The following is a 13,725-nucleotide window of genomic DNA, read 5'->3' as shown; positions in this document are numbered from 1 at the left end:
AACTTGATGTTGAGGACCGCGAGCAAGCAAAAAATGACCGCAGCACTACGCAACACTACGCTACGCGTGTTCGCACTGTGCTACGTGCAGTTCGCGTAGTGCGAAGTAGCGCGAACTTCGCAAACTACGCGAGCGTAGCGTAGTGCTTCGCCCAGGCCTAGATCAGGGCCACACTCCAGATCAAGAGTCCTGCAGGATGAGCAAAAGCCTTGCACCCGACTCCTTAATCAGGCGAAAATATCACCTCCTCTCTCCCCAAATGCAGTGTATCACACCATGTAGGCAGTCCAAACTGCTCGGGGGGGGAGGGAGGGGGGCTCCGTGTTTATGCAGTTCGTGCAATAATTCCAAGAGAGTTGCTGGTCTTAACACGGTGCACCAGACCGAGAGGGTGTGCTGTTAGTCAGCGACCTGCTGCTGACAAAACATGAGTCCAACGCCTCCTCCAACTCAGGAAAAAGCACAGCACACTCCGGAATTCGAGTCAAGGACTTTATTGAAATAAAATGCGCGTAGTGCAGCAGTCCCAACAAACGCTAAGGCAGACGCCTTATATATATATGTGTGTATATATATATATGTGTGTGTATAAATGTGTGTATATATGTGTGTGTGTGTAGGCAATACTATTCTGGGCGATTATTTGTAGTTATTATTTGACACAAAAATCTGTTATTCACTGCTCACTACTCTGATTCAAGCATGTGAATCTATGAAAATTCCAATACTGGAGTAAGAAGTAAGTTACTTACCTGTAACTGTAGTTCTCCAGTATTGGAATCTTTCATAGATTCACATGCGACCTGCCCACCTCCCCTGGAGAAGGCTCACTTAGATATCTCAGTTTTTTTCTATTTGTATGCACTTGTGCTTGGAAAAGCTGAGGAACTGGAGCTTCTCTCAGGAAGGTTCTACAGGGTGGTGTTTATTGATTGACTGGTTATAAGTTTAGTCCTTTTTTTTTTTTTACAAAAGGACAGGGATATGTTACAAATATTTTAAGCCCTAGGGTCTAATGTTCTATGTCACATTGCTTTTAATAATACCAGGGGCTCCCATATCGACAACGGGGAATGATTCAAGCACGTGAATCTAAGAAAGATTCCAATACCGGAGAATTACAGTTAAGTAACTTATTTCTTACTACAATGCTCAAAGAATATTGATACATTTAATAAATATGTACTTACAGGCATTTTTCATACCTTACCTAGCAGAGAAAAACATAACCAAGTTTAAAAACAGACGCCTCTTATTTTGCTATACAATATAAAATGTTTGGTTGGTTAGATATCTTTCCCTTTTTGTGCCAGTGGTAGTCTATGTAGCCCTCTTTGAGGTAGCTCTTAACATGGCAGCTGTGGTTTGATTTTTAATATTGTGCTTTTTCTTTTAAGGTTTGACAGCTTTGGTGGTCTTTCCAAAATCAACACTCCCTTATTGACACCTCTTAAACTGTCTCTTGAAGAGTGGAGCACAAAGCCAACCAGTGATTTTTATGGGCTCTTTGCAGTGGTAATGCACAGTGGCGTCACAATCAGCAGTGGTCACTACACCGCTTACGTTAAAATCACAGATCTTAACAGTTTAGAAATAGATACACGGAATTTCATTGTTGACCAAATGCATGAAATGATCAAGTCCGAACCACCGAATGAGGAAGCAAAACCAGGAGATTACGATGATGGTGAAGTTTCCTTCAAAGCTGGCTCAAACGTACCTTTACCAAATAAAATGTTGGGCAAGAAAAATACAGATTCAGTTGGACTTCTTGGGGGACAGAAAAGTAAAATGGAATGTGAAACAATTGGCAGCAAAGCTTCAAATTCTCATAAAGTAATGAGCTCACTGTCTGAAAACAAAAATTGTGATTCTATGAAAGCTAATGGAAGTTCTGAGTCTAGCAAAGAGAATGAACTTGGTGGTCAAAATTTTACGAGTACCAATGTTTTGGAAAACAGGGTTTTGCATGCAATTGAAGGTTTAAAGGAGTATGAAGGAAAGTGGTTACTCTTCGATGACTCAGAAGTGAAAGTAACAGAAGAAAGGGACTTTTTGGCATCTCTTTCACCAACTACAACTTCTACATCAACTCCATACCTGCTGTTTTACAGGAAGGTTTTAGGTTAAGATGAAATGTTAATGTTTGTACATATAATAGATCTATGAAATACTCTAGAATACAATCCCGGTGTCGAGGAACGCAGGGTTGACAGGACTTGGATCACTATTTCGGATTTTTAGAATCGATTTGTATAAAGTTCTCACAATCTATCAAAATAAGAAACTTTTATTGCGCTCTTTAACCACAAACATTACAGACCACTAATAATGCCCATTCTGGAAGCAACTTTTATAGCAGCTTAGGTCAAATCTTTTAACGTTTTATTTGATCTGCTTTGTGTACTTGCTTTTTCAAATTAGGTATTTGTATTTGTATTTCCCAAGCCATGGAGCTAATTGTTTGTCAAACTCTGTTTTCCACTTCAAAACTTACCTTATAATATACTTTTTTCTATCATAAGGGAGGTGAGCTCCCACTGAACATTTGAGAATAATGTATGCGTAAATGACTACTGTAATATTTCTTCTGTCTATTGTGGGATTGTTTGGTCAGCAATAATCATTGGTGGGGTGTCCACATATTTTTTTATTTGAAAGGAAGTAAGCACAAATGATGTATATGATTTTTAATAGATCTATTAAGGACTTAACAATGGTGCCTAATGTGTTACTTTTTAAAAGACATGCTTCTCTCCTGTCTGTTAAGAACATATACTTGTTGATCTCTGTGGATGTCTGGCTTTAACATTAAATCATATATTCTCTTTTCATGTACCATTCAGATTTTAGTTTTTTAAGGAGTTAGAAAGAACTTTATCCCAGTGTTATACTTCGCTTCTCATGCATCAATAATAAAGACCTTACATAGTGCACCACCATCCACACATTACTGTCGTCATTATCCCATGCCCATAAGTCATTCATGTGACGGCCAGGAATTTAAATCAGTTAAATGTTTTGTGGCTGTGGAATTCAGTTGTTACTGATATTCGTCACCTTTAGAAAAAAATCCTAGTTGCCAGGGTGGACGTTGGAAGCCCTTATATTTTAGAAAATTTCAAGATTTTATACAAAAACATTCTTCTCCCTTTTTATTTTTTTACACCTGAGAAAACAAAGAAGAATCTGTGCACTTTTGCCTCAACTGAAAAGGATGGTAGTCTTTATAAATTGTGTCTTACTTCAACGTAGACAGTAAGTTCCTGGAGATATTTTATCCCTCCTTTTTTAGGTCTCGCCTGAGCTAGCGCTTGCGCTGCTCTGTGCGAGACATTTTGTAAGTGGGATTTTCAAAGTGCTACCCACAGTCTTTTGGCTGGCCTAAAGCTTGAGTGCACAATCACATGCACGTGCACAGCTGCCATCTAATGGCTCCTCGGCTCCCACTCCCCCCTCCCTTCTCTATAGCTTTGGCTCCTTTGTTTGTATTACACCCTCCCTTCTCTCCCCGCTCTTTTCGCACTTTCCCCTCCCTTCTAATCAGTTTCCTTGACGCTCCTCGGATTAACCTTCCCCCTCCCTTCTCTCCCCATCTCATCACAGAGACGGAGGAGACAGAGCCATCCTGCATGGTTAATGCTTTTGCAGGTGTCAGTTTTCCAATTTATGCAAACTTCACTCAACTGCACACACACGCACACATTCACACAGACACACACACGCATTCTTTTCTATCTTTATTTGTTCAGGCATCAATCAGCGGCGCCCGAGATCTCATTATTCAGCAGGAGCATTCAACATATTTTGGGAATGTCTTGCAAAATAGAGACCTTTACACTGCGCGTTTTGTTTTACTTTGGAGCTCTTCTATTTCCCCCCTCCCTTCTAATCAGTTTCCTTGACGCTCCTCGGATTGACCTTCCCCCTCCTTTCTCTCCCCACCTCATCGCAGAGATGGAGGAAACTGAGCCATCCTTCATGGTTAATGCTTTTGCAGGTAGCAGTTTTCCAATTTATGCAAACTTCACTCAACTGCACACACACACTGTTAGAAAGGCTAGCCTCAGGGACGGGCAGAATGGGTACCTGACCCCCCTGCGCCTCACCCTTCTGGGAGAAGTAGCCGAGCACTGGCCGGAGACCCCCTCAGGGCTGGGTCTCGTACCTAGGATCGTACACGCTGATTTAGTACCAGGCAACACAGAGACACCACACCGTAGATTCTGGAGTACGTATACTTTATCTAGAGATATCAGGATCTTTATGATCCGCAGAGGCGTATGTACAAGTAGAGCAAGGGCTCACAAAGTCTCGGTAGGGGTAGCGGGACAGTCTTGGGCTCTGGGTCAATGCGGGAGCGTATCCGGCGCACGGCTCTCAATCCTCGAGTCGGGGGATACGAGACGATCTTTGGGGCCTGGCCGGACCGGAATGTCTCTTGAGTGGGTCCCAAATCTGCAGGGCTCGAGTCCGGGTGTTGGACAATCATTCAGGAGCCGCGAGTCACTCAGCAGGGCTCAGAGTTCTCTTGGGTGCAAGGTGAGCCGCGACCATGTCAGCAGGGCTCGGATGTTTTAGGCAGAAGTCCGTCTCTGCCAGGGGGAGCCGCGACGTTGTCTGTAGGGCTCACCGAGGTTCCAAGAGTTCTGTCGGATTTCGGGAGGATATTCTTCAGCTGCGACCACGTCAGCAGGGCTTGTTCTGTTCCAGGATTCAACTGCCGAGGGTCCCAGGGCGCCCCTTGTTATAGGTCGACTCCTCTCTGATGTCCGGAGTCCTCACGGGCAGGGGTCTTGGCGCCTGGGGCCCGTTTGTTGGGGGTTCCTGCCACGCGGCCCTTTGATCCTTTCAAAGTGGGTTCGGGAGGAATCCCATACACGCAGCAGGTGTGGAGCCAGCCCTCAGGGTGGCCGGAGGGGCGATCGAAACTGTCTCTTGGGAGGAGGCCAGGTGTGAATGAAACTACTCCTTGGGTCGAGGGCGGCCATCTGGGGTGCTGGGCTGGGTCACTGGAGGCCGCGAGGCCGATGGAAGGGTGCCCGGTGTCGGGAGGATGGAGGGGAGGACGTGGGTAACCCCGGGTTCTGGGTCGGGTAGGCTACGTGAGTCAGGGTCTGTGGGGTGTAGAGGTTAGTCTGGTGTCGCTACGGGTCTGAATGGGCCACGCCACGAGGCCGGGTCCAACATGCGTCCCCCCCCCAGCTGAAGGCCAGAGAGAACTACCCATCCTCTTGGGGGTTCTCTTCGCTGAGGCGGAAGAACCTGGAGAGGCCGTCAGCGTTGGCGTGGTCGTTGCCAGGGCGATGCTCTACTGTGAAGTCCATCCCCTGGAGGGAGATGGACCATCGTAGCAATTTGGGGTTCTCTCCCCTCATCTGCATGAGCCACCGTAAAGGTCGGTGATCCGTCTGGACTCGGAAGTGGGTTCCGAAGAGGTAGGGTCGCAGTTTCTTTAGAGCCCAGACTACGGCGAACGCCTCGCGTTCAATGGTGCTCCATCGTTGCTCCCGGGGCAGTAACCTTCTGCTAATGAAGGCCACGGGCTGATCTAAGCCCTTCTCATTGAGCTGGGATAGGACGGCCCCAATGCCATGCTCGGAAGCATCTGTTTGTACCACAAACTCCTTGGAGTAATCAGGGGCTTGGAGCACAGGGGTCGTACACATGGCGAGTTTCAGGGCGTCTAACGCCTTCTGGCAGGCAGGCGTCCACTGCACCTTTTTAGGTTGTCTTTTGGACGTGAGCTCCGTGAGGGGTCCTACGAACCTTGGATGAAGCTCCGGTAGTAACCAGTGAGGCCCAGAAAGGCGCGGACCTCTGTTTGGGTGGTTCCCAGGCCAGAATGGCGTCAATCCTAGGTTGGAGGGGGGCGACCTGCCCGCTGCCGACCTGGTGCCCCAGGTAGACCACCGACCCTTGCCCAATCTGGCATTTGCTGGCTTTCATGGTGAGGCCGGCTTGGCGCAGGGCCCTCAAAACCCTCCGGAGGTGCTGGAGGTACTCACCCCACTCGGAACTGAATACCGCAATATCGTCCAGATAGGCGGCGCTAAACTCTTCCAGCCCGGCCAGGACCCTATTCACCAGTCTCTGAAAAGTGACCGGGGCATTTTTCATTCCGAATGGCATCACTCTGAAGCGATAGTGCCCATCCGGGGTGGAGAAGGCGGACTGCTCCTTGGCGCCTTCCGGGAGTGCAATTTGCCAATACCCGCAGGTCAAATCGAAGGTGCTGAGAAATCGAGCAGACCCAAGGCGGTCAATGAGCTCATCTGCGCGGGGGAGAGGGTGAGCGTCGGCTTGGGTGACCGCATTGAGCCTCCGGTAGTCCACGCAGAACCGTAGTTCGGGGGCAACACCAGGGGCAGCTGCTTTCGGGACTAGTACCACAGGGCTGGCCCAAGGACTGTCTGTGGGCTCGATCACCCCTAAGGACAACATCTTCGATACTTCCGCCTGGATGCAGGCCCGGACTCGGTTGGGGACGCGGTAGGCTCGGTGCCGTACCGGTGGGCTGTCTCCGGTGTCCACGTCGTGGATGCACCAGTCGGGGACCTTGGGGACGAGGGAGAACAGGTCGGAGAACTGGCCCAAGAGCCGGCGGCAGTCCTCGTGTTGTTGGGGTGTGAGGGAGGGGGCAAGGATCACCCCCTCCACGGAGCCGTCCTTTTCCTTGGCCCGCAGGAGGTCAGGAAGAGGCTCCGTTTCCTCTTCCGCCCCGTCTGTGGCCAGGAGCAAGCTCAACTCCGTCCGCACGAAGTGAGGCTTGAGGCGGTTCACGTGGAGGACCCGAAGGGGGTTCCGAGGGGACTGGACGTCCACCACGTATGTCACCTGACTTTTCCGTTCGACCAATTTGAAGGGCCCGGTCCATTTGTCTTGGAGGGCGCACGGCCAAACGGGCTGAACCCCAAGGACTTCTGGGGGACTTCCCTGTAGGCGAACAGGAGGCAGGGGAGGACGTCCCACTTACGCCGCAGGAGCTCCTCAAGACCCATGATCATGCCCTTCAGGGTCCGGTTAAACCGCTCCACTAGGCCATTGGCTTGGGGATGGTAAGGGGTAGTGAATTTATAAGCCACTCCACATTGTTGCCACAGGGATTTCATATATTTTGAGATAAAATTGGTGCCCCGGTCGCTCACGACCTCTCGGGGGAACCCTACCCGGGAGAAGATCCCCATTAAGGCCGGGCCCACCACGGGGGCTGTGACAGTGCGGAAGGGGGGGGGGAGGAGAGATGGCCTCCGGGTATCGTGTGGCATGGTCCACTAGGACGAGGATAAAGCGGTGACCCTGGGCGGTCTTGGGATCCAGGGGCCCCACGATGTCAATTCCGACCCGCTCGAAGGGGGTACTGACGACTGGGAAGGGTTGGAGGGGAGCCTTGCGCTTCCCTCCACTTTTACCACTGGCCTGGCACGTGGGGCAGGACTTGCAGTGGGCCTCTACGTGGGCTCGCATTTTTGGCCAGTAAAAGTGCGTTACTAGGCGGTGGTAGGTCTTGTCCTGGCCCAGGTGGCCGGCCAGGGGTACATCATGGGCCAAGCCCACAAGGAAGTCTCGAAAGCGTAGGGGGACCACCAGCACCCGGGCTGATCCTAGCTCGGCAGCCCGCTGTTCGCTATACAAGAGGTCATTCTCCCAATACAATAAGTGGGTTCCTGTTTGGTCGCCCGCGGCTTGGGCGGCGGCCTGCTGCCGGGGTCCGACCAGGGAAGGACAGGTCGCTTGTTCTCTGCAGAACTCCTCTCGGGAGGGCCCCCCCCCCCTTCGTGGCGCCACTGGGCCAACTCGGGCAGATCACCTAACTGTGTGATCTGCGCGTGGTCGGGCGGAACGAGCCCGTCGTCGGTGAGGGGCTCTTCTCCTGGAGATAGGGCGTGAGGTTCAACCGGGTTGTCTCCGGTTTGGTCAACGGAGGTGGTGCTGGGGGTTTCGTCCTCGCCTCCCCCGCGGGGGGTAGTCGGGCCGCCATGGATCGGGTGGTTGCGCACACCCATTCTGGCAGACCCATCATCCCGAGGTGGGTCTTGCGCTCGACCTGTCTCCAGGGGGAACTTTCCAGGTCGTTTCCCAGGAGGCAGTCTACAGGTTGTGCGGTTCGGACAGCTACCCGTAATGTTCCGGTTACTCCCTTCTCCCCCCCCCCCCCCCATTCGAATGGTACCAAGGCCACCTTACACAAACTCTGTGTTGTCGGAAGCTGTCACAGGGCAAAAGACATTTGGGATGATCTGGTCCGCCTGGACTAAGTGGCTGAGGACACCAGTGATGCTCGACCCGGTGTCGCGAAGGGCCTCCACCGGGTGGCCGTTAACCTTTACTAGCTGGCGGTACTTCTTGGTGTTTGCGGGTAGGGGTGCCCCGGGAATCATATCTCGATCTCCTAGAGAGACCAGGGCCATGGCTGCAGGTTCCCATCCCTCGGGGTCCTCAAACTCTTCCCCTAGGGTTACGGTGGCCATGTGTCGGGCTGGGGGAGCTGTGGTGGGGGGTTTCTGGGCCATGGGGCACTGAGGGTTGCTGGCGTAATGCCCTAGTCGTTGACAGCGGAAACATGTGATATTCACCCGGGGTCCTTGTCTGCCTGGGGTGGCGGCACTGCCTGGCAGAGGAGCTGGGAACCCCGGGGGTGGGTTCCTCGGGGGGGGCTACGCGGGGGCCCGGATGGAAACTCCCTCTGTTTCCCTTGATTTCCCCCCCCCCCCCCCCCTCTCTGACGGGGAGGTCCTAGATGGCTGCGGGGGTAGTCCCCAACGGGGTTCCGGGTGTTTACCCAGCGATCTGCTTCGACGGCCAGCTTCCTCGGGTCTGCGAGCTTGCTGTCGAGCAGGTGCTGGCGTAGTTCTACAAAACAGTTTGTGGACTAGTGTTCCCAGGCAATGAGGTCAATTCTTCGAAGGTGGTTACCTTGCTGCCCTTGATCCACCCTTCCAGCGCCTGGCTGTAAAAGTTCACGTATTCCACCCAGGTGGTGCCTGGGATCTTTCGGCAGTCTTGGAACTGCTGCCGATACATTTCGGGGGTGAGGCCGTATTTTGTGAGGAGGGCCTCCTTCATGTGGCTGTAGGACGTTTGCATAGAGGCCGGTAGGTCGAGGAGGGTGTCTCGTCCTTCGCTCAGGAATTGCCCCCACAACCCGGCCCCCCAGTCCTTCTGTGGGACGCGGTGGGAGGTCATGGCTACCTCGTAGGCTTTGAACCACTGCTGGATGTCATCATTCCGATAGTACTCTTTGACCACATCCTTAGGGATGTGGACTTTCGGTTCCCCCAGGGGTGCGGGCTCCTGGCCCCCCGAGGGTCGAGCTCCCTCGCTCCTTGCTCGGAACTCTATTTCTTTCAAGCTGCGCTCGTGCTCAAGCTGAAGTTTTGTTTTTTCCTCGTGCTCCCGTTGCAACTTCTTTTCTTCTAGCTCTCCTTGTACTCTGAGACTGTTCCACTGCTAGCTTTTTTTCGGCTAGCCTTCTCGCCTTCTATTTTCAGTTTGGCCATTTCTAGTTCATGACTTCGGTCCCTTTCCCTGTCTGTGACGTTTTCCGGGGACCAGCCCCCACTCGCTGCGTTGCTTTGCGCTTGGGAGTTATTGCTTGTTCTCGGGAAGTTCCTGAGCTCGTCCGCCCGCTCTGTCTCCTCACCGACGTCGTCCAGTCGGGTAAGGGAGGCTCCGGACTCCACCCAGGCTTTCAGGGCTTGTTGCATGTCTTCTTTGGTGTTCAGACCAGTGGTAGCGATTTTTCGTTGTTTGCAAAATTGTTTCAGCTCCTTGTGTGTGTATTCTTCTAATCGCTGTACACAAAACGTAGCACTCGCGTCGGTTACAGCGGTGCTCATGATGGTTTCTTCTGTCGTCTTTGTTCGGTAGTGCGTCAGCTGTTCGTTGTACTATCTCTAGATTGTGGGCTCGGATCCCGTCGCTTGCCACCAGTGTTAGAAAGGCTAGCCTCAGGGACGGGCAGAATGGGTACCTGACCCCCCTGCGCCTCACCCTTCTGGGAGAAGTAGCCGAGCACTGGCCGGAGACCCCCTCAGGGCTGGGTCTCGTACCTAGGATCGTACACGCTGATTTAGTACCAGGCAACACAGAGACACCACACCGTAGATTCTGGAGTACGTATACTTTATCTAGAGATATCAGGATCTTTATGATCCGCAGAGGCGTATGTACAAGTAGAGCAAGGGCTCACAAAGTCTCGGTAGGGGTAGCGGGACAGTCTTAGGCTCTGGGTCAATGCGGGAGCGTATCCGGCGCATGGCTCTCAATCCTCGAGCCGGGGGATACAAGACGATCTTTGGGGCCTGGCCGGACCGGAATGTCTCTTGAGTGGGTCCCAAATCTGCAGGGCTCGAGTCCGGGTGTCGGAGGTCGGACAATCATTCAGGAGCCGCGAGTCACTCAGCAGGGCTCAGAGTTCTCTTGGGTGCAAGGTGAGCCGCGACCATGTCAGCAGGGCTCGGATGTTTTAGGCAGAAGTCCGTCTCTGCCAGGGGGAGCCGCGACGCTGTCTGTAGGGCTCACCGAGGTTCCAAGAGTTCTGTCGGATTTCGGGAGGATATTCTTTAGCCGCGACCACGTCAGCAGGGCTTGTTCTGTTCCAGGATTCAACTGCCGAGGGTCCCAGGGCGCCCCTTGTTATAGGTCGACTCCTCTCTGATGTCCGGAGTCCTCACGGGCAGGGGTCTTGGCGCCTGGGGCCCGTTTGTTGGGGGTTCCTGCCACGCGGCCCTTTGATCCTTTCAAAGTGGGTTCGGGAGGTATCCCAGACACGCAGCAGGTGTGGAGCCAGCCCTCAGGGTGGCCGGAGGGGCGATCAAAACTGTCTCTTGGGAGGAGGCCAGGTGTGAATGAAACTACTCCTCCCTCTCCTGCTCACCAGGAGCTCTCTCTTCCCCCCAGCCGGTATGGCGCGGCTAGGCCGGGGTTGCGCTTGGGTCGAGGGCGGCCATCTGGGGTGCTGGGCTGGGTCACTGGAGGCCGCGAGGCCGATGGAAGGGGAAGGGTGCCCGGTGTCGGGAGGATGGAGGGGAGGACGTGGGTAACCCCGGGTTCTGGGTCGGGTAGGCTACGTGAGTCAGGGTCGTGTGGGGTGTAGAGGTTAGTCTGGTGTCGCTACGGGTCTAAATGGGCCACGCCACGAGGCCGGGTCCAACACACGCACACATTCACACAGACACACACGCATTCTTTTCTACCTTTATTTGTTTAGGCATCAATCAGCGGTGCACGAGATCTCATTATTCAGCAGGAGCATTCAACATATTTTTGAAATGTCTTTCAAAATAGAGACCTTTACACTGCATGTTTTGTTTTACTTTGGAGCTCTTCTATTGAAAATGCCTCTGTGCCTCATGTACCCGTCTCCGCATTCACTACCTTATTACATTGCAAAAAGCTATGCCCCATAATCTGGACACGCCTGAATGTACCCATCTTCTGGCGGGTAATTGGAGTGAGGCTCTTGCCAGGGGTGAAAGCTGCAGGGCTCACTGGCCACAGCTGACGGACCCCTCTGCTGATAAGAGATCGCTTTGAAGCAAGGCCGCCATGCAGGCCCTGCAAAGAAACTTTAGCCGCGAATAGTGAGCTATACACAGGCATACATGAGTGCCAAGGCAATCGGCCAGCTGCCCTTTGCTACTTTTCTCTGCTGCCTCCCTTCCTTCACAACCACCACCCCTATCTCCCCCCCCCCCACGCTTGTTTATAAAGCCTCTGTCTGTATAGATCTCTCACGGAGTCTCCCATTTACAAAAAAAAATATTTATTTACAAAAAAAATTGGGGAAACTGTCCAACAAACATAGAGGCTTGTTTTCTGCTGTGTCAGTGTGACCTAGGGCTACTACCCTTTGTGTCACAGCTCAGCATTTTCTACTTCTTATGTGCCTTTGTTCCACCAAGTTAGTATTTTCTTGGCAGATAATGTGCATCATTTCTCTATAGCAAAGCGGAGTTGCACTTATTTTCTAATTTGAGAACATAACGTTATGTTCTGAGGCCTTGGGGTCTGTCAAGTACTGTGTATTGAGTTCTGGAAAAATGTCAGTTGAAAGTGGGAACTCATGTGCCTGTAGGGCATACCATTGGATCACAACAGCTCTATGTGGAGGCATTGTTTAAGAATTGAACCTATAGAGGCAGCTCAACTTTTTTTGCTGCCCAGCTTGCCGCAAGCACTAATACTCAAACCAGGCTTACAATTCTAACGTTGGGCCAGGTGTGATTCTCCTCTAAGAAAAAAAGATAGTAGAGGTACTTTGTCTCTACCTCTGGTGCAGCATCTCCACCATATCTCCAGGTTGGTGTTGCACCCCAGGCCAGTTGATCCTTTGGTACCAATTGAAGAATTTGCATTTTCATCAAAAGACTTGGAGTACAATTCATAGTTCCCTCATAAAGGATGTGTGCTGCCATGTTCATGTGTGTGGATGAAGACCGTCATAAGGATTCATAGGAGGCCAGACCAACGTGCTTCTTTCTAGAGGGTCCTTTCTAAGACTCCAACCTGGAAAGTCCCATGGGGATACCTTTTGGAAGATGACCATTTGAAAGATTTCAAGGCATTTCTGGAAGAGATCCCTTTCCCAGCCAGGGACCCTGCCAATCTACCAAGTCGTTTTTTGATGTCATTAATATTGTGGTCAGAATTTTGACATTCTCTTGCACCAGAGAAAACTATAAGAATGTTTCTTTTGGAGACCTAAGTATTGCATTTCACTCTCCATAAAAAAGAAAACTTTCCCCCAAGGTGCAGCCTCCACCTGGCATCAGCATCTGCCACAATTTGCTCAAAGACCGTGAGTGGCACATTCTGCCCTCCAGTCTGACTGCCATCATGATAACAGAACACTCCGTGCACACTCCTATTAGATCTTTTAGAGCAGCTATTGATCCAGAAAAAAAACACTGCAAAGTATGCCCCAAGTGGGGGTGACCTATCACAGCAGCTGGTCCCTGGCACAGAAGCCTAGTCAGACTAAAATTACATTCTTACAGTAAAATATATATAATGCATGATGATCCTCCACACACCCATCACGACATCAAGCACATCAGCCTTGGTTTTGTATGGTCCAGCCACCCTCCAATCACTAAATGATCTACTGAGAACAAATGGAGTCCTCCCCAGACCTTCACAGTTCTAAAAACTATGATTTCAAAATCACTGACCTTTAACAATATTGTAATAAGTGTGCTCAAACTAATGGTCTCTTGCGTACCTAAACAAGTATAGCCTTGAATGGTGTTCAACGGGAAGCTCGCCTCCCAATAGTTACTGGGTAATGGTTTTTACCCATATAATCCCCTGTACAACTGAAGAGCCATCCTCAAGATGGTGACCTACTCGCTTAGCTTATTGCCTCAGACTCCGGTGGGAACACCCTGAAATGATAATGGTGCTAATCACATTCTACAACTTAAGGTTCCTTACATTTCTTAACCAGTTCTCAAATTACAATATATGTTCTCTGTCTCTGAAAGAAAAAGCCCCCGTTCCCCTTGTAGCACTAGCATAAGACTTTAAACTTGACCCGACTTTCTACAGGAACCCAGAGATGGTATTGCCACACTTTGGAGAAAATCATACTGGCGCAGCTTGAAAATCACCTTCGGTCTCTACAAAAAGAATCATCAATGTAAAAATCACATAAGTTGTCTTTGCTGCTTGTGAGTCTGTTTTTCAGACATATGCGGGGCTATCTATGCATTATATTGTAGG

General features: G+C 51.0%; 1 protein-coding gene across 1 annotated transcript in view; it reads left to right on the top strand.

Annotated features, from left to right (window-relative positions):
• The window catches only part of USP1 (ubiquitin specific peptidase 1), a 96,589-nt gene extending 93,647 nt beyond the window's left edge, over positions 1-2,942 (top strand). Inside the window, exon 8 of the mRNA XM_085602435.1 lies at positions 1,398-2,942. Within this exon, the coding sequence (XP_085458561.1) occupies positions 1,398-2,130 (733 nt within the window). The 3' untranslated portion in view covers positions 2,131-2,942. The remainder of the gene's footprint in view (positions 1-1,397) is intronic.
• The last annotated feature ends 10,783 nt before the right edge of the window (positions 2,943-13,725 follow it).

This window comes from Triturus cristatus, chromosome 4_2 (genome assembly GCF_964204655.1).
Source record: "Triturus cristatus chromosome 4_2, aTriCri1.1, whole genome shotgun sequence".
NCBI lineage: Eukaryota > Metazoa > Chordata > Amphibia > Caudata > Salamandridae > Triturus > Triturus cristatus.
This window is presented reverse-complemented; position numbering and strand designations above follow the sequence as displayed.